Below are 27,429 nucleotides of genomic sequence, written 5' to 3'. Positions count from 1 at the left end.
TTTACCCACCTCAGAAGGATGGAAGGCTGAGTCAACCTTGAGCCTGGTGAGATTTGAACTGCCAAATTGCAGTCAGCTGGCAGTCAGCAGAAGTAGCCTGCAGTACTACACTCTAACCACTACACCACCACGGCTCATGTGAATATTCACTCTCCATGTGAATAAATATGTTAATTAACCAGAGCAGCAACAGTCAGGTTAACCCAGCAAGCTCTTATGTCACCACAGGAAGAGCTGAATTATGCTAAAAGTTTTCTATTAAAAAAATCATTCAACCTTGGGGCATAACTAGGGGCATAACCACCATTAAGAAATTGAATGAAGTCAGGAAAGGAAATTTCTTGCTAGAAAATCTGCCTGTTACTATTATTACTACTACTACTACTACTACTACTACTACTACTACTACTACTACTATTACATTTATTTGCTGTCCATCTTGCAGTTCGAGGTGGCTATTCCTTTTGCTTGCTATTTTTCCCCCCATAAAAAGGCAAAATCTGACTTAGTAAAGCTTATGTATATTCTTAGAAGCTCAATCCTAAGCAAATGTATTTCAAGCAATTGTCCTAAACTTTAGGGGGATCTATGGCAAGGACTTGTACTTTCCATTTTCCTTCAATATTAACAGAGGCAGCGCAGAATGAAAGCACTAGAAATATACATTTCTTTTGCCCTGAATAAGGGCAAAATAACTCCAGAAGGAAAGAACCTGCTTATAGCATTATATCTGGCACCTAGAGGGCACTATAGACCTTGCCATTGTGTCATTAATGAATGAACAAACACCTAATTGCTTCATTCACAACCTGAAATAACTTGCTTGAGAGACCTGTTTTAAAAAGGTAGCGATAATATATGTTGTATTCAGTCAATTTAGAAGCCAATGGGATGTTTATAAAACAATAGTGCAGGATCCCATCCAACCTTTAAAAAGATTCCACAAGAACTTCATCCCTTCACAATGCCTTTTAACTTTGCAAACATAGTTTATAAAGTTGGATGATGATTTAGAATTGTCCAATATTTTTTTTTTGCATTTAGTTTAGTTTGTCTTCCATTATTATAAGTAATCTAGAAAAGGACCCAAAGGAAGATTCTTCATTGTTAACGTTGATGTTAAATATTTACAGATCCCTCACATCCTGGACATAAACTGTTTCAACTCCTACCCTCAAAGCGACGCTATAGAGCACTCTCACACCAGAACAACTAGACACAAGAACAGTTTTTCCCCGAAGGCCATCACTCTGCTAAACAAATAATTCCTTCAACACTGTCAAACTATTTACTAAATCTGCACTACTATTAATCTTCTCATCGTTCCCATCACCAATCTCCTTCCACTTATGACTGTATGACTGTAACTTTGTTGCTGGCAATCCTTATGATTTATATTGATATATTGACCATTAATTGTGTTGTAAATGTTGTACCTTGATGAAGGTATCTTTTCTTTTATGCACACTGAGAGCATATGCACCAAGACAAATTCCTTGTGTATCCAATCATTCTATTCTATTCTATTCTATTCTATTCTATTCTATTCTATTCTATTCTATTCTATTCTATTCTATTCTATTCTAATGTTAGTAGTCCTAACGTAGGCTTAAAGGAAAAGTTTTAAATATACACACTGAATAATTCTTGGGGAGTACCACTTAAATCTTTCCTTCTATGTGGCCCTTTGTAATTTTAGGTGCTGGAGAGTGGAAATGATATAGGAATATTTGGTGTTTTAGTGTCCGTCCCCCCACCGATACAAACCTATAAATTTCAATCTTCTTGGTCTTTTGTCTAGACATCTTGGTAGCACTTGCCTCCCCTGCAACAACAATACTGTTGTTCTCAGTAACCACACCGGTGTATACACTGCCAAGGCCTTCTGCATATTTTGGAGAGGAAATGAAGTAGGTCTTTTGCGTTAGAGGTGCGTAACAGAAGCTGGCCTCAGCGTAATTACCTTTCCTTGATCGGATCCCCCCTGAGTTATTGCCAATGCAAAGGAGAAGTGTAGTGGTCTCCATGCCATACCGAAGGCTGAGGGAAGGTTGATTGGATTTTTTAATTGTTTCTAAGGCTCCCTCAATCATGTCAATACACTGAGAATTACTCAGAAGCACCGTGTTCCTTTTCCGAGCTTCCACTAGGAATGAAGGACTTACAAGTACCAGCCTTACTTGCTTCAGGAGCTCAATGAGATGATCTGCACGCAACTTCCGACTGTGGTTAACCCATCTGAGGACTAAGTCCAAGATGCTCTCTTCTCTGGATACATTCAGATCATCGGATCTGATCAGGCTTAGCAGTTGCTGAACTTCTACCTCTAATATTTCTTCTTGCTGGCTCACCTCAGTAAAGTGCTGATACAAATATTTCCTGGCCCGTTCAGATAGTTCTTCTGCCCCAATGTGCTTTGCAAAATAATAGATCCCTACAGAGTTGGAAGCTTCAATGTGATCCATCATGTAGGTTTGACATTGACTAAACACATCTTCCATCTGCATAAAAAAGGCAGCAATGGCCACATTTTGAACATTACAATTGGTGAGATGCAATTCAGAGGTGTACATGTAGTGCAGGAGGACAGATACGCTTTCAGCTGCTATGTCGTGTAGCACAACTTCTCTCTGTGCGCATTCCATCAACCCACAAGTAAACATTGCTTTGAAATAGGGGCTAAAAGCTGCCAGGATCAATTTGTGGCAAGGGAATTTTTTTTCTTCAGCCACTAACACCACATCAATCATTTCAGTTAAATCTTTCATGCATTTTATTTGATCCAGTAAATTCAAACTATGCTGCTGCTTCCTTTTACCTTCAGCCTTGTAATCCATGATGGAATATATTTTAAAGTATTTTCTGGTGCTTATTGGAGTTTTGAAACAGCTATTTGTACATCTGAGAGCTCTCAGAATGAAATTCCTTCATCATTTGATTCCTAGAAAGGAGAAAGAAAAACATATAATTTGCTATATGAACACATATTTAAAATTCTGACAGTCAAATCATATAGTTATGGTTCACAGGTGGTAAATATTTTGAGCAAAGGCATCAGAAATATATACTAATGTGGCTATACTAGAACAGAAAATCCACCTAACGGTTTCAACACTGGAACAATTCCAGAGATATGGAATTAAGTTGCTTGGGTCTCTGTATACCAAATTCCTTGCACCCAGAGATTTATGAAGCCCGTTCCCTCTTGGCAATTTGTGAAGTCATCAAAACAGAAGTGCCCTACCATGTTTTTAATCAGAATGAATGTTTAATAGTGGTCATTAAACCTTTTTTTAAATTAGTTGCATTGTCTTATTTTGTTTTTTAATTTAACATTTTTATTCTATTATATACTACCCAGTAGTATATGTCTGTGGCTTAGAGTGGGTTATGAAAGCTGTGGAATGAATGAATGACTTTATTTTCCAACTGAAAAACAATTATGAAGAAGATAGTATATTTTCTACTATAAACCTTAATATCAAAGAATGTTTTGATTCTGCAGCTGGGTTATTTTTAGTAATTCTGCCTAATTTCTAACGGTACTATGATGTCTACAATGGCATACACAATATTCATTATATAAATGCTAATAATTCATGCAACGTTGAATACATTGTCGTGTTTACATAATATTAAAAGGTTCATATAAGAAACTTTGCAATCTTTATCATCCAAAATTCTTACAGTCTAATGTAATTAAATGATGCTGTAACTTTTTTTAAACAGTCCAATAAGAATCTTTTGAGAAGCCAATCACCACTTCTATGCTGTACAGATAGATAAATGCTAATGCTGTTATTTGAGAAATCCATCTGTTAAAATCCCACATTAAGCTTTCCACAAGAACATTTTTCCTCTAGTTAACAATGTTTTCAACATTAAAAGAGAAGCATCACTAGATTCCATTCCCCCTCATCAAAACTTGGATATGATTCTCAAACCAACTCTTAATGCATAGAAGACTCCCACTGAGGTAACATTTTAATAACATTTTGAATTACTGTAGACATTCCGGTCTGAAGAAGTCAGCATGATATTTTGGTTTAGATGCTGAACTAAGAGCAGGAAAACCTGAGTTCTATTCCTCCCTTTGGCATGGAAGCTCACTATGCACTCCATCTGCAACAAGCCAGCTGGAAAACAAAAACCCTAATTGCATCATGCATTGATAGCTTTGCTGTGAGAACGAGGTAAGCACAATGCAAAAACAAGCAGATGCTGCAACCAAGTGGGATAAACACTAAGAACAAAAGTAGCAGACAACCTGGTTTGACAGAACTCCCTAGGTAGAGCTGTGAATCTAACAGTTCACAGGGAACACAAAGGGGAGACAGGAAAGAACATCATATCTTCTTGTTACATCCTAATAGCTTATCAGAAAGACTGGATTGGGGATAAGTAAAACATACTATTTTATTCCTGGACATATAGGTTGCTATGGGAGACAAAACACTTGCAAAGATGTGAGCTCAACTTCCTGCAGAAAGCCTGGCTTGTACAGTGTTAAGAACAGTGAGATTCCAATATTCCTTCAGCGCCCCATCCTAAAATACTCCTGGCAACTTGCACCCTGCCCTGCACATAATCACTTGCTGGGTTCAGCAATCTATTCACTTCAATGACACAGGCCAAACATTAGAGGAAAGATCTTTCTTCTCCCACAAAGCTGGATGTTTTACAAGGTCGCACAATAAAGCTAGCCTTCAATTAATCTGTTCTGAAATTCCAGTCTCATTAGGCATGCTGACCACAAATTTTAAGACACAGATTATTTGTTAAAGCCAAATGCCACCCATGTTAAAGGCTTTTCATTACAACTTTGGGATAGGTTGAGTGACAACTATTGCGGCCATTTTAAAAGGATAGCTTACTGTACTCACAATCCGTGGGGAAAATGTCCTCATCAAGGCTCTTCTACTGCCAGTGAGGGCCCCACAATTTCCCTCTTCGCTTTCCCTTTCTGCTCAATAATTGGCAAGCAAAAAGACCAGGCTTGAGAAAATGATTTGATGGCTGGGTGGGATGATGATTATACTACATCATCCCACAGCCAACACTCCAGAAGATAGGCTTAAGATACAGAAGGATCTTGACAGACTTGAACATTGGGCACTATCTAAAAAAATGAAATTCAATGGTGAAAAAGTTAAGAGTCTACATTTAGACAAGAAAAACAAAACGCACAGGTACAGTATACAGTATGTGGTGGTATTCTATCGGTTGGATAGAACCAGTTGTTAAGTAGTTAAGCAGTTCTGAGAACCGGTTGTTAGAAGAAGTCTCCTTTTGTTTTTTCCCACTTTACAGGGTTAATCCTGTAAGGAATTACCACTTTCTGGTGTTTTTTTCCTAGCCTAATCTTTATTGCCCTGCTTACAGAAACTGCCTCTCCATTAACCCATATTACAATCTTGGCAGTACCCTAGACCAGGGGTCTGCAAACTTGGCTCTTTTAAAACTTGTGGACTTCAACTCCCAGAGTTCCAGAGCCAGCAGGAACTCTGCTGTGGGAGTTGAAGTCCACAAGTCTTAAAAGAGCCAAGTTTGCAGATCCCTGCCCTAGACTTATTGTCGCTTTTGGAGCTTCTCGGAGGTTGTTTTTTTTCCCTGCTTGTCTTTCTTAAAGGGGAAGGGTTGTTTTAAGCTTTTTACATCGCTGTTGGGAGGAAATACTCCCCTGTTGGAGTTCTTCCAGCCAGGATGCAATAATCAGCACTTAGAAGAAATAATTGAATAAGGAAGCAGAAGCTTTTAATGACAAGGAACCAAGATGAGTGACATTCAGCAAGGCTTATTGGCTAGCTTGAAAGATTGACTTCAAACGTGAGTTTACATACCCTTTCTGACTTTTGGTCTAAAACTGGTTTTTTGGTGAAGTTTAATTCAGTGCTTGGTGGTGTTTAATCCTGTGTTTAGTGATGAGATAATTTTCTCTATCCAACTTTGTTTGGAAGGAAAAACGTTAATCTCTGTTCCTGAAAAGAAGCAACTTTGGAAATCTGACTAGTCCTTGTATCTACTTGTTCTGGTAATTGGTTTAACAAGCAACAGATACTCTGTTTGCTCCTTTGCTTCATTCTGGAGAGTTTAAATGACCTCTCTGCTAAAGGGTTTCACTTTATCAGCAAGAATTGGCTGCTGATAGTTATCAGCGCATTTTAACTATTTTAATTCCTCAAGGTGCTCTGGCACCCAGCCTAATTTGTAACTCCAGTTTGCAGGTACTTCTAATCTAATGATTGGTATTTAGAGCAGCTTTTTGCAAGCAAAGCAGCTTTTTGTATTTTTGTACAGGTAATCCTTGACTTACAACAATTACAATGGCACTGAAAAAAGTGACATGACCGTTTTTCACACTTATGACAGTTGCAGCAAACTGTCATTAGGGCAAAGAAGCGATGTCACATGACCACCTCGCCACACCCACCCGGTCACATGAAGCACTGCAGTTGTTAAATGAGTGACATGGTTGTTAAGAATGATGCAATGGGCATAAATGATGACCGGTCATAACTGCGAGGACCAGTCAAAAGTGTGAGGACCTGTCAGAAATCACTTTTTTTAGCCCTCTGGGTAGTCCCTATGCACATACCCAGGGCCACCAAGTCACATGACCAGCTAGCCACGCTCACCCAGTCACATGAACACCAAGCCATACCCCAAAATAAGCCACACCCACAGAATCTGTTATGTATTTAAACTTTAGGAGGGAAGTTTGGGCGGGAACAAGCACGTTGCTGATTGGCTGATGCCTCAGCCAAAATAGTATTTGAAGATGGGTTTTTGCTGTTGGTCTTTCGCTGGGTCACAATAAACTAAAGAGCTGTTGTCACTCGTGTGGTCTCCTGCTTCGTTATTGCCCAAACTTAACATTGGCGACGAGGATGGGATACTGAGGCAGCGAGACAGGAAAGAGCTGAAGGAGCACAGATTTGCAAAACCCAGCCAGTATCGGAAGCGGTTACATAGCCATGTCCAGCTATACACCGCCAGCGCCATTTGACCCAGCCAAAGAGAAATGGGGGTCGTACATGGCTCGTTTCGAGTGTTTCTTCGAAGCAAACGAATTACAGGGAGTCTCGGACAATCGGAAGCGGGCTTACTTCCTAAGTCACTGCGGACCGGAGGTTTTTGATACCGCCGAATCGCTGTCGGAACCAACGCCGGTACAGTCGGTGCCATGGCAAACGCTGCAGACAACACTGAAGGCGCACTACGCTCCGGTGCCGTCGAAGTTTGTTCAGCGTTTCGAGCTAAGACAGCGAGTTCAGCGAGAGGGCGAATTGATAAGCGTGTAGATGGCCGCATTAAGGAAAGCCGCGAACCACTGTGAGTACCGGGATTTGGATGACTCCCTACTGGAGCAACTCATTTGTGGGGTCAGGGACATTCGTTTACAGAGGAGGTTGCTGTCCAAAAGCAACCTAACCCTGGCCCTGGCCTTGGACGAGGCAAGGGCACACGAGATGTCCACCAAAGCGGCGGAAACCCTACAGAAACCGAACACACCGAACACCGGCACGAAAGCAACACCAGTCCACAGCGAAGTCGTCGAGGTCGAATCCGGGGAAGAGGAAGAAGAAGAGGTTTTCCATACCGGAAGGGCAGAGAGAGGCGACCGGGACGAGTGCGGGAGCTGCGGGAGCCAACACCAACGACAAAATTACAGATTCAAGGACGCAATTTGCCGGCGGTGCAAAAAGAAAGGTCACATCGCACAGGCTTGTCGAGCCCCTCAACCGTCCTGCCTAAAATTCAAACCGGCCAATCAGCAGAGCGCTGGACCGACGAAATGGCCAGGGATTGGCTCTTCCAAAAGAGGCGCGAAATTAAACCAAACAACTGTACGAGTGGGTCACGCATCGACGCGAATCGAAAAGAAGATATTCACACAAACGCATATCAAAGGAGTGCCGTGTAAAATGGAGGTGGACACCGGATCGTCGATCACGATCATTTTTTTTGTATTCAAAAAGTTTTTATTAGTCAAAAAAGGTTTATACAAATACATTTCAGGTATGGTAAATTTTCATTTTTCTTATCTAAAATAAGAATTTTACTCAAATTTTTTAACACATACAACAGCCATATGGCAAGCAGGTGACCCGAAGTAGCTAAGTTTACAAATTTTAAATACGTAATAAAGAAGAGTCAAGAATAAACAGAATATCGTACAAAAGAGAATAAGGAAAACCAACACAATCCCAAATATCTTTATCACTTCCTAGTTTTGGATCTCAGAACTCTGGGTTCAGCCTGACCCAACTCCAGGGCCGCAACAGCGGCAGCCGCTTCCGCCCCATGATCTATAACCTCCCCTTCTTCAATTCCTGGGTCATCTGATTCCAGGAGGGCTTTGTGTTCCTCCACATAGGCCGTAGCCTCCGCAATTGTACTGATTTTTTTCGTAATGCCCTCCCGAGAAATCATCAATCCTCTGGCATCAGCCATCTGAAGCCCACTCCCTTCTGGTACAATTTGCTTGACAAAAAATAATATTTCTTTCTTTTTTCACGTACCTGTCTGGGAATCTGCCTCAGAATGGCTATCTCCCTGCCCCTGTAAATCAGTGCCCCACTCCTATGTTTTCTAAGAATTTCATCTCTCGCCTCTTCTCACAAATTTGACATGAACCTCTCTAGGAACTGCATGCGTGCGTGCATATTGCGAATTAACTCTATAAACTCGATCCACATCCCAATTCATGAAATCAACACCTCCCAAGAAATTCTCCCAACAATTTAGTCACAACATCTCTCAAGTCTTCTTGGTCCACTTCTTCCAAATTTTGAAACCTAAGGAAATAAGACATTTTATCCATCTGTAGTCCAAGCACAGCATTGCCTGTCGCTCCTCTCTTTCTGCACTGCCCGCATCTCACCCTCCAAACCTTCCACTTTCTGCTTGTTTTCTGCTGAAACTTGTTGAGTATCCTTTAAATCCTTTTGGATAGTCACAATTTCTGCTCTTATTTCATCCAATTTCTTGTCCATATTAGATAACTTTTCCAAAATTCTCCATCTCTCCAGTAGTTGGTCTCTGTCCTTTTGCCATTAAGGAAAAAAAAAAATACAAAATCCTCAGGCAGGCACAGTATCCTTGTAATTTCCTCCGGATCCACCAGGGGGCACTCACAGGAGCAACGAGTCCAGAGTACAGTTAGTCAACCAGGAAGCCGAAGGGAAGTGATGTCATCAAAATTCTCATAGTGAAGGCGGAAGCTGGACGCCACCACTGTTCCCCAGAAGGAGGGGGGGCCTCAAACCTTCCCTCCTAAATTTCTCCATCTCCTCTTCTCCAGAGCTCCACAAACCGTAATCTTCTTATTTTAAGTTCTCCTCTCTCCAGAATAACTCGTGCTCCTTCCAACCGCAGGGGAGAAAAAACCCCCCCGCACTCCGGAGCACTCCACTCACATTTACCGATATTCCCTTCCCTTCTCCTCCTCAATTCTTCTCCGTGCCCTGTTCACCACCAGGCTGCTGCAGTTATAAATCCAATGCCCCGGTGTCACCGGGCACAGCGGCCCAGGCGACGACCAAAATAATGGCCGCGGCCTGTGGCCTCCAAACCCCGCCAAGCCTAGGACGCGCCAGCATCGGTCCCCACAGTCCTGTATGTCGGCTGGGAGACCCCTGGCGAGCCGTCCGTGCGGCAGGTGTCCTTTTCGGAACACCTGGCCCCTGAGGGCCTCGGCGGCGGCCGGATTCGGGCGCTGGAGGCAGGAGAAGCCTTCCAGACGTCCGTTGCCGCTGGATACCGGAAGTCGTCTCCCGTCGATCACGATCATGTCCTGGGACACTGTCGCGAGGAACCTGCCAGAGGTCACGAGACGCCAACTGCAAACCCAAAAGCTGAGAGTGCAAGTCTACCAGGGAAACTGGATCCCTGTTCGAGGAGTCACGTCCGTCAAAGTGAGATATGGAAATTTTAAGAAAACTCTACCGATCACCATTGTAGATGGAGACCTTCCAAGCTTGCTAGGCCTGGACTGGTTCAGAGCCCTGGGGATGGAAGTGACCGGGGTTCACAGAAACGGAGTCATCCTAAAGGATGAACTGCTGAAAGAGTTCGAGGACGTCTTCCAGGACTGCCTGGGCAAGTACGTGGGGACCCCTATTTCATTTAATTTAGATCCCCAGGTGGCTCCCATTAGGTTAAAGGCTAGGAGGGTCCCCTTCGCCCTTAAACCCAAGATTGACCGGGAGTTAGACAAACTAGTGAACCAGGGCATACTAGTCCCCGTCGACCATGCCAAATGGGAGACACCAATTGTAACTCCAGTCAAGCTGGACGGGTCGGTCCGGATTTGCGCTGACTACAAGGCAACGCTTAACAAAGCATTGCAAAAGAGTGCATACACCATTCCCGTAGTGCAACATCTGTTGCACTCATTGGGACAAGGGCAGGTCTTCGCCAAACTCGATTTGGCCCAAGCCTACCAACAACTGCCCGTAGACGATGACACAGCCGAGGCGCAGACGATCGTAACGCATCGAGGTGCATTCAAATGCACTCGACTCCAGTTTGGAGTCAGCGTAGCCCCAGGGTTGGAGTCAGCGTAGCCCCAGGGTTGTTCCAAAATCTAATGGAACGTCTATTACAAGGAATACCGGGGGTCGTACCATATTTTGACGACGTACTAGTTAGTACTAGTGAGTTAGGGACCAAACTACGGAAAGTTTTGGGCATTTTCAGGTCTGCTGGACTAAGGGTCAAGCTCAACAAATGCCAGATAGGAGTTGAGTCAGTAGAATTCCTGGGTTACCAAATGGACAGAGAAGGAATCCACCCCACGGAGAGCAAAGTGCGAGCCATCAGGAAGGCTCCGGCTCCCAAAAATAAGGCTGAGTTACAGGCATTTTTGGGGCTTGTGAATTTTTACGCGGTTTTCTTGCGAAATAAGGCAACAGTAGCAGAGCCGCTGCACAAGCTATTAGGAAAAAAGACTGTTTGGTCGTGGGGCAAGGCTGAGGCTAGGGCATTCGAGGGTGTTAAGAACCTATTGTCCAGTGATAGCTGCTAATCCAATACAATGGGACATTGCCATTAGTGCTAGTCTGCGATGCGTCACCCTACGGGGTAGGGGCTGGCCTCAGCCATAGGTTACCGAACGGATCGGAAGCCCCCATCGCGTATTTTTCCCGTACAATGTCAGCAGCAGAAAGAAACTACAGTCAGCTAGATAGAGAGGCCCTAGCCATAGTTTCGGGAGTTAAAAAATTCCACGAATACCTATTTGGGCGACACTTTGAAATAGTAACAGACCACAGACCACTATTGGGACTTCTGGCGGGGGACCGTCAGACTCCGGTTGCATTATCACCCTGAATGACCCGTTGGACTATTTTCCTAGCAACGTACTCGTACAAATTGGCCCACCGTCCAGGAAAGGACTTAGGACACGCAGACGCTTTGAGTAGATGCCCCTTACCAGAGACAATTGAAGACCCAACCCCAGGGACACCCATCCTACTAATTGACTCTCTAGACTCCGGCCCGGTCACTTCTAAGGAAGTGACTAGGGCATCTTACAGAGACATTATTATAAGGACTGTAATCGGTTGGGTACAGAGGGGATGGCCCAATACACCGGGAGATCGCTTCAAGGACTTTACAAAAAAACGATCGGAGCTGTCGGTTCAAGGGGGTTGTCTGTTATGGGGGAATAGAGTGGTTATTCCAGAGAAACTGCGAGAAAATGTGTTGGAACTGTTACATGAGGGGCACCCGGGAATTGTTAGGATGAAAAGCCTGGCGAGGAGTTATGTGTGGTGGCCACAAATGGATAAAGATATTAGCAATAGGGTAGGAAAATGCCAGGCCTGCCAAGAGTCAAGGCCACTACCCCCAACAGCCCCCATAAGAGAGTGGGAGAAACCCCAGGGTCCTTGGTCCAGGATCCATATAGATTTCGCCGGGCCATTCCATGGGCAAACCTTTTTAATCGTGGTAGACGCATTTTCAAAATGGTTAGAAATTCTGCTCATGAAATCCACAACAGCCGAAGCTGTAATTACAACATTGCGGCACCTTTTTGTAACACACGGGTTGCAGGACACTCTGGTATCCGACAACGGGCCACAATTCACGGCTACCCAATTCGAAGGGTACTTAGCAGAAGAGGGCATCCGACATGTCCTCTCGGCGCCTTTCCACCCGGCGACGAATGGACTTGCAGAGAGATTCGTTCGGAGTGCCAAGGAAGCGCTATCTAGAATCACCCCTGGTGATTGGCAAGCCAAAATCGACACCTTTCTAGCGGTGCAACACAGGACCCCCTGTGTAGCCACAGGGCGCAGCCCATCCGAACTACTAATGGGTCGGAAACTAAGGTGTCCCTTAGATCGATTGAACCCTACATATTCCCCTGACAAGTACCAAGGCATCCACGAAAAAACCAGGGAAATGACAATGGGTGATTTGGTGTGGGCACATAATTATAGTGAAGGCCCAGCATGGCTCAAAGGAACAATCACTGGGGTAACTGGTCCAAAATCATATATAGTGGACCTGGGGGATGGCAGAGTATGGAGGCGCCACATAGATCAACTACGTAGAAGGGTACAAAACAAACCAGAAACTGCGCAACCAGACCCTGACTACCCAATATTTGAACCAACAGCTAACTTAAACCCGCGGCGATCGGAGGACTTATCTGAACTTGGAGAAGTCCAGCGACGCCAACCGGCTCCTCCTGAAGACTGCAGGGATGACTCTGCAAGTAATCCAGGGCCGGGGGGCCTAGAGGAAGAGCTGGGAGGAACAAACAGTCCCTCCGACCAGCTCGACTCACTCCCAGGGAATGAATTGCGCAGGTCAGAAAGAGTGAGGAGACGCCCTGTCTACCTACGTGACTACGTGAAAAAATAACATGCAAATTCCATGCAAAGAGGTGGCTCAATGCGTTCTGGGAGGGGAAGAGTGTTATGTATTTAAACTTTAGGAGGGAAGTTTGGGCGGGAACAAGCACGTTGCTGATTGGCTGATGCCTCAGCCAAAATAGTATTTAAATAGTATGTTGGTCTTTCGCTGGGTCACAATAAACTAAAGAGCTGTTGTCACTCGTGTGGTCTCCTGCCTCGTTATTGCCCAAACTTAACAGAACCGGTTGTTAAAAAATTTGAATCCCACCACTGGGTACCTCGCTCCACAGTACTAACTGTGAGAGGGATCTTGAAGTCCTAGTAGACAACCATTTTAATATGAGCCAGCAGTGTGCAGCAGGTGCCAAAAAAGCCAACACAGTTCTGGGCTGCATAAACAGAGGAATAGAATCAAGATCACGTGAAGTGTTAGTACCACTTTATAATGCCTTGGTAAGGCCACACTTGGAATATTGTATCCAGTTTTGGTTGCCACGATGTAAAAAAGATGTGGAAACTCTAGAAAGAGTGCAGAGAAGAGTAACAAAGGTGATTCGGGGACTGGAGGCTAAAACATATGAAGAATGGTTGCAGGAACTGGGTATGTCTAGTTTAATTAAAAGAAGAACCAGGGGAGACATGATAGCAGTGTTCCAATATCTCAGGGGCTGCCACAAAGAAGAGGGAGCGAAACTATTTTCCAAAGCACCTGAGTCCAGGACAAGAAGCAATGGGAGGAAACTAATCAAGGAGAGAAGCAACTTAGAACTAAGGAGAAATTTCCTGACAGTTAGAACAATTAATCAGTGGAACATCTTGCCTCTAGAAGTTCTGAATGCTCCAACAATGGAAGTTTTTAAGAAGATGTTGGATAAGCATTTGTCTGAAGTGGTGTAGAGTTTCCTGCCTAAACAGGAGGTTCGAGTAGAAGACCTCCAATGTCCCTTCCAACTCTGTTATTATATTATATATATTATATTATATATTACGTTTTTATATAACTCAAGGCTAATCCTCCTGCCTCCTTTTTACCCCACGACAACAACACTGTGAGGTGGATTGGGATGTGAGAGAGGAAGCAGCCCAAAATCATCCAGCTGCCTAAAAGAAGTCTTACCAGCTCCTAGTGTCTAGTCGGCACCTGCACCACTACACCAAACTCTCTCTCCAGTGGGTGGGTTATTCTTATTATGATTTTAATAAACATATAATTAAAAGACCTGGCAGAACAGGAAAGTCTTAATTATTTCCCTGGCAATGGGAACAGGCAGAAAGCTGAAGGCAATTTTTAAGGGAGTCTGTTCCACGGCTTGGAGTCCTTCACTTGTACTGGCAACAAATAGGCCTTTGAAAAGGCTTAAGTGGGCCTTTCTTGAAGGCTGGGAAGGTTAAAGTTGAGATAGGCCGTCTTGCATAATCGGCTTTGAAGCTATCTTGAGATTTAAAAGTTTAAAACAGTGTAGGTCTTTCAGCAGAAGAGGATATGATCCCCAGATTATGCGACATGTAGTAGCCTCTTTGCTGCATTTTTACACCAGATGAAGCTTCTGGACTCTCTTCAGGGATTACTGTGTGAGGAATGCAATTCAGGTAGTCTAATAATGATATCGCTAAGTTATGGATGACTATTTTGAAATACTGCAACGCTAAGATTTGATGTGATATTCTATTTATAGGACAGATTGATTTACAAAGATAGTTGTTCTAATGGACAGAATAGTAGTACAGTTCTAAGAAAAATAGGGGGCTGTGCTTTTGTGATTTGGTAAAATGGGTGAAATTCATGATTAATTTGATTAATATCAGAATTAAAATCTCATATCTGATATTGGTAAAAGATAGCACAGAGTTATAACTATGAAGATGCTTACTCTGTAACATCGTCTAACCCGGCGACGAATGGACTTGCAGAGAGATTCGTTCGGAGTGCCAAGGAAGCGCTATCTAGAATCACCCCTGGTGATTGGCAAGCCAAAATCGACACCTTTCTAGCGGTGCAACACAGGACCCCCTGTGTAGCCACAGGGCGCAGCCCATCCGAACTACTAATGGGTCGGAAACTAAGGTGTCCCTTAGATCGATTGAACCCTACATATTCCCCTGACAAGTACCAAGGCATCCACGAAAAAACCAGGGAAATGACAACGGGTGATTTGGTGTGGGCACATAACTATAGTGAAGGCCCAGCATGGCTCAAAGGAACAATCACTGGGGTAACTGGTCCAAAATCATATATAGTGGACCTGGGGGATGGCAGAGTATGGAGGCGCCACATAGATCAATTACGTAGAAGGGTACAAAACAAACCAGAAACCGCGCAACCAGACCCTGACTACCCAATATTTGAACCAACAGCTAACTTAAACCCGTGGCGATCGGAGGACTTATCTGAACTTGGAGAAGTCCAGCGACGCCAACCGGCTCCTCCTGAAGACTGTAGGGACGACTCTGCAAGTAATCCAGGGCCGGAGGGCCTAGAGGAGGAGCTGGGAGGAACAAACAGTCCCTCCGACCAGCTCGACTCACTCCCAGGGAATGAATTACGCAGGTCAGAAAGAGTGAGGAGACGCCCTGTCTACCTGCGTGACTATGTGGAAAAATAACATGCAAATTCCATGCAAAGAAGTGGCTCAATGCGTTCTGGGAGGGGAAGAGTGTTATGTATTTAAACTTTAGGAGGGAAGTTTGGGCGGGAACAAGCACGTTGCTGATTGGCTGATGCCTCAGCCAAAATAGTATTTAAATAGTATGTTGGTCTTTCGCTGGGTCACAATAAACTAAAGAGCTGTTGTCACTCGTGTGGTCTCCTGCCTCGTTATTGCCCAAACTTAACAGAACCGGTTGTTAAAAAATTTGAATCCCACCACTGGGTACCTCGCTCCACAGTACTAACTGTGAGAGGGATCTTGAAGTCCTAGTAGACAACCATTTTAATATGAGCCAGCAGTGTGCAGCAGGTGCCAAAAAAGCCAACACAGTTCTGGGCTGCATAAACAGAGGAATAGAATCAAGATCACGTGAAGTGTTAGTACCACTTTATAATGCCTTGGTAAGGCCACACTTGGAATATTGTATCCAGTTTTGGTTGCCACGATGTAAAAAAGATGTGGAAACTCTAGAAAGAGTGCAGAGAAGAGTAACAAAGGTGATTCGGGGACTGGAGGCTAAAACATATGAAGAATGGTTGCAGGAACTGGGTATGTCTAGTTTAATTAAAAGAAGAACCAGGGGAGACATGATAGCAGTGTTCCAATATCTCAGGGGCTGCCACAAAGAAGAGGGAGCGAAACTATTTTCCAAAGCACCTGAGTCCAGGACAAGAAGCAATGGGAGGAAACTAATCAAGGAGAGAAGCAACTTAGAACTAAGGAGAAATTTCCTGACAGTTAGAACAATTAATCAGTGGAACATCTTGCCTCTAGAAGTTCTGAATGCTCCAACAATGGAAGTTTTTAAGAAGATGTTGGATAAGCATTTGTCTGAAGTGGTGTAGAGTTCCCTGCCTAAACAGGAGGTTCGAGTAGAAGACCTCCAATGTCCCTTCCAACTCTGTTATTATATTATATATATTATATTATATATTACGTTTTTATATAACTCAAGGCTAATCCTCCTGCCTCCTTTTTACCCCACGACAACAACACTGTGAGGTGGATTGGGATGTGAGAGAGAGGAAGCAGCCCAAAATCATCCAGCTGCCTAAAAGAAGTCTTACCAGCTCCTAGTGTCTAGTCGGCACCTGCACCACTACACCAAACTCTCTCTCCAGTGGGTGGGTTATTCTTATTATGATTTTAATAAACATATAATTAAAAGACCTGGCAGAACAGGAAAGTCTTAATTATTTCCCTGGCAATGGGAACAGGCAGAAAGCTGAAGGCAATTTTTAAGGGAGTCTGTTCCACGGCTTGGAGTCCTTCACTTGTACTGGCAACAAATAGGCCTTTGAAAAGGCTTAAGTGGGCCTTTCTTGAAGGCTGGGAAGGTTAAAGTTGAGATAGGCCGTCTTGCATAATCGGCTTTGAAGCTATCTTGAGATTTAAAAGTTTAAAACAGTGTAGGTCTTTCAGCAGAAAGAGGATATGATCCCCAGATTATGCGACATGTAGTAGCCTCTTTGCTGCATTTTTACACCAGATGAAGCTTCTGGACTCTCTTCAGGGATTACTGTGTGAGGAATGCAATTCAGGTAGTCTAATAATGATATCGCTAAGTTATGGATGACTATTTTGAAATACTGCAACGCTAAGATTTGATGTGATATTCTATTTATAGGACAGATTGATTTACAAAGATAGTTGTTCTAATGGACAGAATAGTAGTACAGTTCTAAGAAAAATAGGGGGCTGTGCTTTTGTGATTTGGTAAAATGGGTGAAATTCATGATTAATTTGATTAATATCAGAATTAAAATCTCATATCTGATATTGGTAAAAGATAGCACAGAGTTATAACTATGAAGATGCTTACTCTGTAACATCGTCTAACCCACAATAACTGGAAACATGTAGACTGAGTATATGCAAGGGTGGTTTTTTTTACAACAATATTGTAAGCACATGGTTTTTATGAATTATTTAATTTAAACAAATGAAACTGAATTAGGAAATTTCACTGTTTTATTTTTATATCATCTTCTTATATTTCTATTTATGTTTCTACTTTTAATTAGCTACTTAGCATAGCTGTCATTCAATTTTCAAATCTGCCTGTGAATATTCTTTCTAACAATACCCATCTGGGAATACAATTGCAAATATTACTTTTTTGAAATGCTATGTTTATTGGAAATAGTTGTCTTTAATGCTGGAAAATGAATTAAATATCTTAAATTTTATTAAGGCAGACAATCTAAATATAGAAAGGGTATTTGAGTTCCAGAGAGTTGTCTTTTAATTTTCTTGAATTACAGATTAGTTCTGTAGAGATACAATATTTGCAGCCATTCATTTTTTCATGGTCAGATAGCAGTGGAGGCTCACTTTGAGTCCCAAATTACTATGAGATATAATAGGAGTGGGTATAACTACATAGGTATCCTCTGTCCGGGTTTCTTCCATGAAAAAGCCTTCTCTGGAGAACATTGTCCTCATTTTCATTTGTCTGGAAGATGCTAAAAGCCCTGCTTTTCTGGAAGTCATTTGGGGATTCACTATGGAATTATTGTCATTGTTATTTTTATTTACTGCATTATTATTATTGTATTTTACCGTTCGTATCAATATATCTCAAGTCCATTAGCAGATGCCTTCTGTAAACATACGTGATTTCCATTTGAAAAAAAATGACAACATTCTGTTAAATATAAATTGATAAGGAAGCAAGCTACTGATTTCTAATGAATATTTTAATTTAATTGCATTGTGTGTTTCTATGCTTCGTCTATGAATAGCACAATAAGTTTGGGCTAATCCATTTTGTTTGTAAGAATGGTGTGGCTGATGAGTCACAAAACAATTTCCAATCCACTTTAAGTTCAACCTATGTGTTTCTCAACTTTGCAGACCATTGACACACGGAACAGAAGAAACATGAGAGTTTAAATCTGAATCTTGCAGGCAAACACTAATAATACTCACTTCTTTTTATAGGCAGCGGTTTCAACCCAACTTTGCTCAGTCCCAGCAGAATAAACCAATCCTCATTCATTGTCTCCAGTTTAAACTTCCCAATCGCTTACATTCATTGAGATTTCTGAGCTCCTGAAATAATAAGTAGTCTTTCCTCTTCATTTGTAAAAAAAAAAAAGTTTAAAATTATCCCCCACCCACCCAAACAGATTAACCAGATGTTCATCTACAGGCCTTTGAAAAGGCTTAAGTGGGCCTTTCTTGAAGGCTGGGAAGGTTAAAGTTGAGATAGGCCGTCTTGCATAATCGGCTTTGAAGCTATCTTGAGATTTAAAAGTTTAAAACAGTGTAGGTCTTTCAGCAGAAAGAGGATATGATCCCCAGATTATGCGACATGTAGTAGCCTCTTTGCTGCATTTTTACACCAGATGAAGCTTCTGGACTCTCTTCAGGGATTACTGTGTGAGGAATGCAATTCAGGTAGTCTAATAATGATATCGCTAAGTTATGGATGACTATTTTGAAATACTGCAACGCTAAGATTTGATGTGATATTCTATTTATAGGACAGATTGATTTACAAAGATAGTTGTTCTAATGGACAGAATAGTAGTACAGTTCTAAGAAAAATAGGGGGCTGTGCTTTTGTGATTTGGTAAAATGGGTGAAATTCATGATTAATTTGATTAATATCAGAATTAAAATCTCATATCTGATATTGGTAAAAGATAGCACAGAGTTATAACTATGAAGATGCTTACTCTGTAACATCGTCTAACCCACAATAACTGGAAACATGTAGACTGAGTATATGCAAGGGTGGTTTTTTTTACAACAATATTGTAAGCACATGGTTTTTATGAATTATTTAATTTAAACAAATGAAACTGAATTAGGAAATTTCACTGTTTTATTTTATATCATCTTCTTATATTTCTATTTATGTTTCTACTTTTAATTAGCTACTTAGCATAGCTGTCATTCAATTTTCAAATCTGCCTGTGAATATTCTTTCTAACAATACCCATCTGGGAATACAATTGCAAATATTACTTTTTTGAAATGCTATGTTTATTGGAAATAGTTGTCTTTAATGCTGGAAAATGAATTAAATATCTTAAATTTTATTAAGGCAGACAATCTAAATATAGAAAGGGTATTTGAGTTCCAGAGAGTTGTCTTTTAATTTTCTTGAATTACAGATTAGTTCTGTAGAGATACAATATTTGCAGCCATTCATTTTTTCATGGTCAGATAGCAGTGGAGGCTCACTTTGAGTCCCAAATTACTATGAGATATAATAGGAGTGGGTATAACTACATAGGTATCCTCTGTCCGGGTTTCTTCCATGAAAAAGCCTTCTCTGGAGAACATTGTCCTCATTTTCATTTGTCTGGAAGATGCTAAAAGCCCTTCTTTTTATAGGCAGCGGTTTCAACCCAACTTTGCTCAGTCCCAGCAGAATAAACCAATCCTCATTCATTGTCTCCAGTTTAAACTTCCCAATCGCTTACATTCATTGAGATTTCTGAGCTCCTGAAATAATAAGTAGTCTTTCCTCTTCATTTGTAAAAAAAAAAAAGTTTAAAATTATCCCCCACCCACCCAAACAGATTAACCAGATGTTCATCTACAGGCCTTTGATGGTTTGCAAAATCCTTCCTCTTGAGAAGCTACAATAGAGCTGTGGCAAGGAAAGATAGAAATGATTGCCAAATCCAGAGGAGTGGTAATCCTTCCTTTATTATAATGTCAAACAAAAGGTCCTGAAAAGCACACTAACTCCCATCATATGCATATATGCAATAAAAACATCCTTTGCAACACGTTCCTGCCAGTGGTGAAATCCAATTTTTTTTACTACCGGTTCTGTGGGTGTGGCATGGTGGGCATGGTGTGGCTTGGTGGGCGTGGCTTGGTGGGCGTAGCAGTGGAAGGATACTGCAAAATCTCCATTCCCACCCCACTCTGGGGCCAGCCAGAGGTGGCATTTGCTGGTTCTCCGAACTGCTCAAAATTTCCGCTACCGGTTCTCCAGAACATGTCAGAACCTGCTGGATTTCACCCCTGGTTCCTGCATGTTGGCACCTTGCTATGGACATGGAAACATGTGTGATAGAATCATTACATGGTAGGGCTTTTATTCTTTGGAGCAGACTTTGGTTGTGAAAGGATTGTATCTTAATGGGACAAGTTGTGGGAAGATTGAGAAAGGAATGGGAAACATAGCAGTGGGTAAATCACTGACAGCTAATCTCATAAAGGGCAATTCAGCCTGATTGGGGGGTGGAGAAATCTGGGGAAAGCATTTTATACAGTAGTAAAGAAGCTCTGCCTTCATTAACTTACTTAAGAATGGTGGGAAATTCCTAGTGTCATATCCAAATTCTGTATTTAACATTAAGAATATTTTAACTGAAATTTGAGGGATTCTTGCTTCCTTGGTTTTGCCCACATTTTTGAGGGGTCGTCTCTGATTGCTTCTACCCAGATCCTTTTCTACCAAGGTTTCATACCCTTTCCACTGCAATATCAGTTTTATTGGCTGTTCTTCCTGGTGGACTGACCGTATAGAACCAGTGGCTGAGATTCAGTATAAACTTCAGTAGTTTTAGAATGAGTATTGCAGGCTAATTCTGCTCACTGCCAGCAGTTCGATTCTCACTGGCTCAAGGTTGACTCAGCCTTCCATCCTTCCGAGGTCGGTATAATGATGACCTAGATTGTTGGGGGCCATATGCTGACTCTGTAAACTGCTTAGAGAGGGCTGTAAAGCACCGTGAAGCGATATATAAGTCTAAGTACTATTGCTATTTTCTTCAAGAGGCTGTTTGGTTCTGAAAGGCTGACCTAGTATTTACATCTGATGCCATATCTTCAAATCCTTTCCCAGCTTCAATGGCATATTGTATGCCCTGTTTCTGTATGTCCTTTGTGTATTAGCCATATGTGTCTGTGAACAGAAGCATGCTTGCATATCTTTATTTCAAAATTCAAATTCTTAGGCTTCTCTTTGTAATAATCCGAATTGTGCTAGTCCAGATGCCTTATTGTGCTAATACAGATGCCTTATTTCCTCACAGTTGTAATAAACAAAGGCTATGTGGAGACTAGCAGAATGCATTTCTTCTAAATTTGTTTTGGATCTTCTTTGATAAATTAATGATTTCTTCACATGTGAATATAGTACAGTGCCAGAATGCATAATAAAAATCCTTTTCCCCGTCTAATGAAATATTTAATAAAATTAACAATAGATTAGGAAACTGTGTCAGTTGTATTTAACCTGAAACTCTGCTCCAATTCTACAATTTCTCTAATTGCTAAGTTTTGAATAGCTTATTAAATCTTTAGTAGGTTGCTGCAAAGAATAGAAACAGCATTAAACTCTGAATAAACAGGAAAAAGTACAGGCTACAAGCTTCTTTTTCATTGCATCTGTTGGTTGCCTTTTTTAATCTTGACAATGTAAATTTTGTTTCCCTTCAGTAATTCCTGCTTAAATTTAGTAATTATTAGGGTAGTTAATACAGCATGTTTTCACATTCTTTAACAAAATTCTAGCAATTGTGCTATAAGAGCATCTTGTATATCTGTTGTGTCTAAGTGTTTTAGAAAATACTCAAACCATGTGGAGAAATACAAAAATAATTGTTTATAAAAGTTTAATCCTGTGTAGGCCTATTTAACAAACTTAGCCTTATTTACTCAACACACTAATTCCTGAGTAAATAAAAGTCTATGTCAGGGGTGTCAAATTCATTGAGGGCCAGATCAGGATTTTTGTTGCCCTTGGTGGGCTGGGGTGGTCGTGGATGGTGGTCATGGTGAACTGGGTGGGCGTGGCTGGGGTGGGCGTGGCCAGCTCAAGATCGCTTATGTCAGAGGGCAGGACCAGGGCAGGCACTGGGGCCTGATCCATTGGAGGAGCTTCTTGGGCCATGCGGGGGGGCCCCAGATAGCATCATGGGCTGCTTTGGTGCCTGAGCAGCGGGCGCCCTACCCTTGAGCTCCTCCTGCTACTTCATATCTAGCTATAGATTCATGGCAATGATTACCGTGTGCAGATGCCATGTGTCTGTAATAATGTTGGTACAAGTTTTTTCTTCACATGGAGGAGCACTAGTCATAAGACTAGTGGATAGATTTTTGGTTCAAATCTACATTCAAGTATGATGTTTACTAAATTATCTTGGACCAGTCATTTCTCAGCCCAGTTGTGGAAATAAATTTGGACAGGAGGAAATATGTGGCTTGCATTATTCTGAGCACCTTGGAAAAAGTGACACTAAAAATAATACATATCTCTTGCTTTCTGTTACTAGAGAAGAATGATCTCATCTTATTAGTGCCTTTTCCAGACACTTATTGTTTCTTATTAGTGGATTCCTCTACAAAATATATACTGTACCCCTACAATGCAAAATTACTATTACAGGCAAAATGATAGTAATAGGTACCTTTTCCTGAATTGAGACTCATAACCAAAAGAGAGAGCAGTATGGTTAATGGCTAAGATGCTGGATAGTAAGTGGAGAAACTCAACTTCAAATCTATTTGTAACCACTAAGCAATAGCAATTTTGGGCTCAGTTGTGGTCTTCAGTTGAGGACTGTATATTCTATTCTTGACTATAATAAAGTGCTTTTCATGCAGTATTTACCACAGTGGTCCCCCAACCTTTTGGGCACCAGATACCGGTTCTATGGAGAGAGGTTTTTCTGTGGACTGGAGGGGGAGTGGTTTCATTTGCTGCCTGCATCCTGTGGATGGGGCTTCACTTGTGTGCGTAGTCGAGTTTCTGCTATGCTGTGGACTGGTGCCGTTCCATGAACCAGAGGTTGGGGACCTCTGATCCACAGTATTCATGTTGGTGGTTCAAATGAACCTGATGTTGATGTGTGTGCATGTTTCTTAAGAAAGCACCTGAAGAATCTGTGATACTCTGAATTAGTCTTGTCCTCTCCATGTTGGACAGTTACTATAGTTACTCAGTAATTACAGAACATGTGAAAAAGTACATGAAACAAGTAAATTGAATGCTGATACAATTCATCCATGTATGATCTCCCCTAATGAAACGGATTTTTTAAAAGACTATACCTCTGATGGCGAACCTATGGCATGGAGCCATATCAGTGGGCAGGTGAGTGTTGTCCTAGCTCAGCTCTGGCGTGCATGTGCGTGCTGGTCAGCTGATTTTTGGGCCTTCTGGGTGCACGGGAAGTTGGGAAATAGGCTGTTTCTAGCCTCTGGGGGTGGAGAAGAATGTTTTCGCCCTCCCCAGGCTCCAAGAAAGCCTCTAGAGCCTGAGGAGAGCAAAACACAGGCCTACCAGACCCACTGTGCCAAGGCATGCCAGAAGTGGAGGGAGCATGGAGGGGTTACATGTGCATGCGTGGGGGATGGGGCACATTGAATTATGGGTGTAGGCACGCTCCCCCTGCTTTTGGCACGCGATGGTAAAAGTTAGCCATCACTGGACTATACATTACAAAATAGTTTGAACTTCTGTAAAGGAAGCACAGTGTCTAAACACAGAACACACACAAACACACAACTCTGTCCATATACAAATATATTTCTGATTGCAGATGTGACAACACTCCTTCCCAACATAACATACACCCTTTATACTTTGCATGAGGGGGTGGGCTGTCCTCCAATTAGAGCAGGGGTGAAATGCTCCCGGATCAGACCAGATTGCGCGATCGTGGCTGGTAGTTTGGCGATCCGGTAGCGATGGTGAAGCAAAGCTCCACCATCCCGCCCGGGTGTCATTACTTCCTGGTTTTAAGCAGGAAGTAATGTGTGTTTTGCTCATGCACAGAAGGTCTGCGCGCACATCTGATGCGCATGTGCACTTCCGAACTGGTAAGGAAGGTAAGTAGATTTCACCCTTGAATTAGAGGGATTCTAAAGATTCAGATGATCGCAAAAAGTGATCCCATGATCCCGGGACACTGCAACTGTCATAAATATGAGTCAGTTGCTAAACATTTAAAGTTTAATCATGTGACCAAGGCAGGGGTGAAATTCAGCCGGATCCTATCGGATTGCGCAATATATTAGGGCTGACTGCACGAAGCCCCGCCCACCCGCATGGACATCATGACGTCCCTTTTTTGCGACAATTTTCAGCCTTTGCACATGCGCAGAAGGCACACACACATTTGTGAACCAGTTGGGAAGGTAAGTGAATTTCACCCCTGGACTAAGGGGATGTTGCAACTGTTTAAGTGTGAAAAATTGTCATAAGTCACTTTTTTGAGTGCCGTTGTAATTTTGAACGGTCACTAAATAAACTGTTGTGAGGCGAGACTACCTTATAAGATATTCAAGCAGTTCATTTCCATGTGAGAAATTCACAGATTCTAGTACTTCCCCCTGTGTAGAGATCTTTGCAGATTTGTGATATAAAATTTATTTACACATTTACACAGGCTGTTCACATTCCCACATATCAACATTCTAGAGGAACCCACAATATCACAGTTTTTTTTGCAAGATGACAGTTAAATTCTGTCTTTCGTTCCTACTCATTTCCAGTACTAATTCCTGCCATGTGGACATCTTGCTTGCTTTTTCCTCTTGGCTATTGGGAGGAAAAAGATGGGTTATCTTCAATCATCAGCTTTATTTTCTTAGGGCACCATGCCTCTTTTCTAAGTACATCAGCATAATTTAATTTTGAACTATTTGGTCAGGTCTCATGAGGCTTTGCCTCAGAGCACATTGATAGCTGTAGTTAATGAACGATTTATAGAATTACCAGGAATCCTATGATGTCATTATGAACCACCCACACATCTCATAACAGCTGGATGGCTCCATAGGGAATCTTGTGCAATCACATGTGTGCTGGCTTTAGATAATCCCACTCTGCATTTATTGACATTGTGGTGAAACAGAAACAACAGAGCAAAGAACTATCTGTGATTAAATGAAAACTTGAAGAGGAAATTGGAATAAAACCAATACTTTTCCCTTAAGCATAAAAAGTTCATCCACCAAACAACAATATTTTTCCTTTGTCAGATTGTATCACTCTTGTTGTATGGCTCTGGCAGGGCAGTTGTTATGGAACACACGAATATATAATTATACAAGATGCTATTCTCTTATTTTTGCCTCACTCTAGAGAGGAGGAAAAAAATCACCCCGCATTTCTAATCCTACATAATACTACAGGTAGTCCTTGAGTTCCAACAGCAATGGGGACTGGAAGCATCTGTAGTCCCCCTTGCTGTCATTAAACAAGGGTCATGGGTCATTAAGCAAGCACTTTATTGCAACTTCCCCCTAGCTTCCAACAACCAAAGTCAGTGAGCATAGCATGTGGCAAATCTGAGGCAGTTTGCAAGCAAGGCTGGCAGTCACAGAAGTGGCTGCTGTGGATGAGAGCGGGAGGGAGGGGGCATATGGGTGGTCATGGAGATGTGAGCACAAATAACCTTGGAGCTTGGGGTGGCCACTGCCATGTGGAGGAGAGTGCACAAGTGGCTAAGGAGGTGCGCTGCAAGTGTAACAGGGCACAGGATGGATGCAGAAGAGTGCATGTGTGGCCAGAAAGGTATGGCATGAACACAAGGCTCAGGGAAGGAGCACTAGTAGTGGGGGAAGTACGGTGTGAGCTTAGCGAGGATCAGGGAAGGTACGTAAGTGGCTGAGGAGGCATAGAGTGAGTATAGCAAGATGGGAGAGGTTGTGCAAGGGAGTGTGGGTAATTGGCAAGGTGCAAGGCAAAGTGGGTGCGGAAGGATGCATGGGTAGGAGAGACTTATCTGAGGAACTTGCAAAATTCCCTGTTGCCTTCCCCATTGACTTTGCTTGTGGAAGGTGACTGGGTAAGTCATAAGCCACAGTCATGTGACCATGAGATGTTGCAACTACCATAAGCATGAGCGGATTGCCAAGTGTCCAGATCATGATCAAGAAATAATAAGGGCAGGATATAAAATATGACCAGAGCTGCTGGAAGAGCTGGAATTTCAAGAACTCGTAATCATCACTCATTCAGAGGCTGCTGTAATTTCAAACACTTGCTGAACAAGTGGTTTTTAGCCAAGAATTACTTGTATGGAATAAAATTATGGAGATGAGAAACTGGAACAGTACTGAAGAAATATTTATCATGCTATATTTTATTTAAATTCAGGAAGGTATTTAAATATTATTTAAAATAATTATAAAGTTTTGCAGGGGCCCAACCATAACATATTTACCATGTTGTTGTGGCCTGTCAGCCACTAGTCCCTCCAGCAGCTGAATCAGATGAGGAGGAAGCATGGGAGTCAAGATCAGCATCAAGGCAACCTGAGAGCTCCAAGGGCGAAACGGGAATGGAGCTGTCAGAGATAGAGACAGAGGCGGAGCCTGGGCCGTACATCAGCCCTCAGATGGAGAGTCAACAGCCTCCAGGTCTGGAGGTGGCTGATGAGGAAGAGGAGGGACAACTGGGTCCAGTGCCGGATGCACAGAAGGCAGAGGAGAGAAGAGCAGTGGAAATTTGTGGGCCGATCCTTGGGACAGAAGTGTTCTGACCCATCCTTAGCAGAAGCAAGAAACAAACTCCTTGTCACGAAAACCCCCTCTTTATTTACCTCTTGTGAATTAACTGCATTCACACATTGAAAAGTCCAGGCAATAGTCCTTCAAGGAGCTAACTGCAGTAACAGATCTTATCAGTTCCTTGTGATAATTGCAAGACCTTGAGCTCCCAGATGAAAGGCTGCAAATTAAGTTCTGGCAAGCAGTCTTTGTGGTACGAAACACAATGAGCAAAATCTTCCGAAATATGAACTGTTGTCTCCCCTTTCCTTCTATTTATTCCCCAGCCAGGGAGGGACCATTCAGCATCCACATGTGCTTTGCTTCCCGAGTCGGCTCCTTGTCCTCCCTTGTTCACCTCTCCTAACTGCTCTGCGCATACATGCATCTGGAACAGGCCCCAGCTGTTCTATCTCCTCACTCATATCAGCTTCGAAAGG

General features: G+C 42.4%; 3 protein-coding genes across 8 annotated transcripts in view; 2 read left to right on the top strand and 1 right to left on the bottom strand.

The window, feature by feature from the left end:
- The window catches only part of KBTBD12 (kelch repeat and BTB domain containing 12), a 130,769-nt gene that overhangs the window by 70,644 nt on the left and 32,696 nt on the right, over window positions 1–27,429 (bottom strand). For 2 of the 3 annotated variants that reach the window (XM_058167422.1, XM_058167421.1), the window contains exon 2: window positions 1,768–2,941. In XM_058167422.1, the coding sequence (XP_058023405.1) occupies window positions 1,768–2,837 (1,070 nt within the window). In that variant the 5' untranslated portion in view covers window positions 2,838–2,941. Of the gene's footprint in view, window positions 1–1,767; window positions 2,942–18,448; window positions 18,575–27,429 lie in introns of those variants that run through there. The other variant, XM_058167423.1, reaches the window with a different exon arrangement.
- Window positions 11,659–18,412, top strand: LOC131190494 (uncharacterized protein K02A2.6-like; the record flags this gene model as incomplete). The annotated part of the gene is made up of 2 exons (XM_058167822.1): window positions 11,659–12,429; window positions 18,374–18,412. Coding segments are annotated over 2 exons (810 nt in total), but the record flags the coding sequence as incomplete, so codon positions are not given.
- MGLL (monoglyceride lipase) overlaps window positions 18,720–27,429 on the top strand; it is a 183,543-nt gene continuing 174,833 nt past the window's right edge. The window contains exon 1 of one of the 4 annotated variants that reach the window (XM_058167425.1): window positions 18,720–18,919. In XM_058167425.1, the coding sequence (XP_058023408.1) occupies window positions 18,909–18,919 (11 nt within the window). In that variant the 5' untranslated portion in view covers window positions 18,720–18,908. The remainder of the gene's footprint in view (window positions 18,920–27,429) is intronic. The other 3 variants (XM_058167427.1, XM_058167429.1, XM_058167424.1) reach the window with 3 other exon arrangements.

Source organism: Ahaetulla prasina, chromosome 2, assembly GCF_028640845.1.
Source record: "Ahaetulla prasina isolate Xishuangbanna chromosome 2, ASM2864084v1, whole genome shotgun sequence".
Lineage (NCBI taxonomy): Eukaryota > Metazoa > Chordata > Lepidosauria > Squamata > Colubridae > Ahaetulla > Ahaetulla prasina.
Note: the sequence above shows the minus strand (reverse complement) of the source record. Positions and strands in the feature narration are given on the sequence as shown.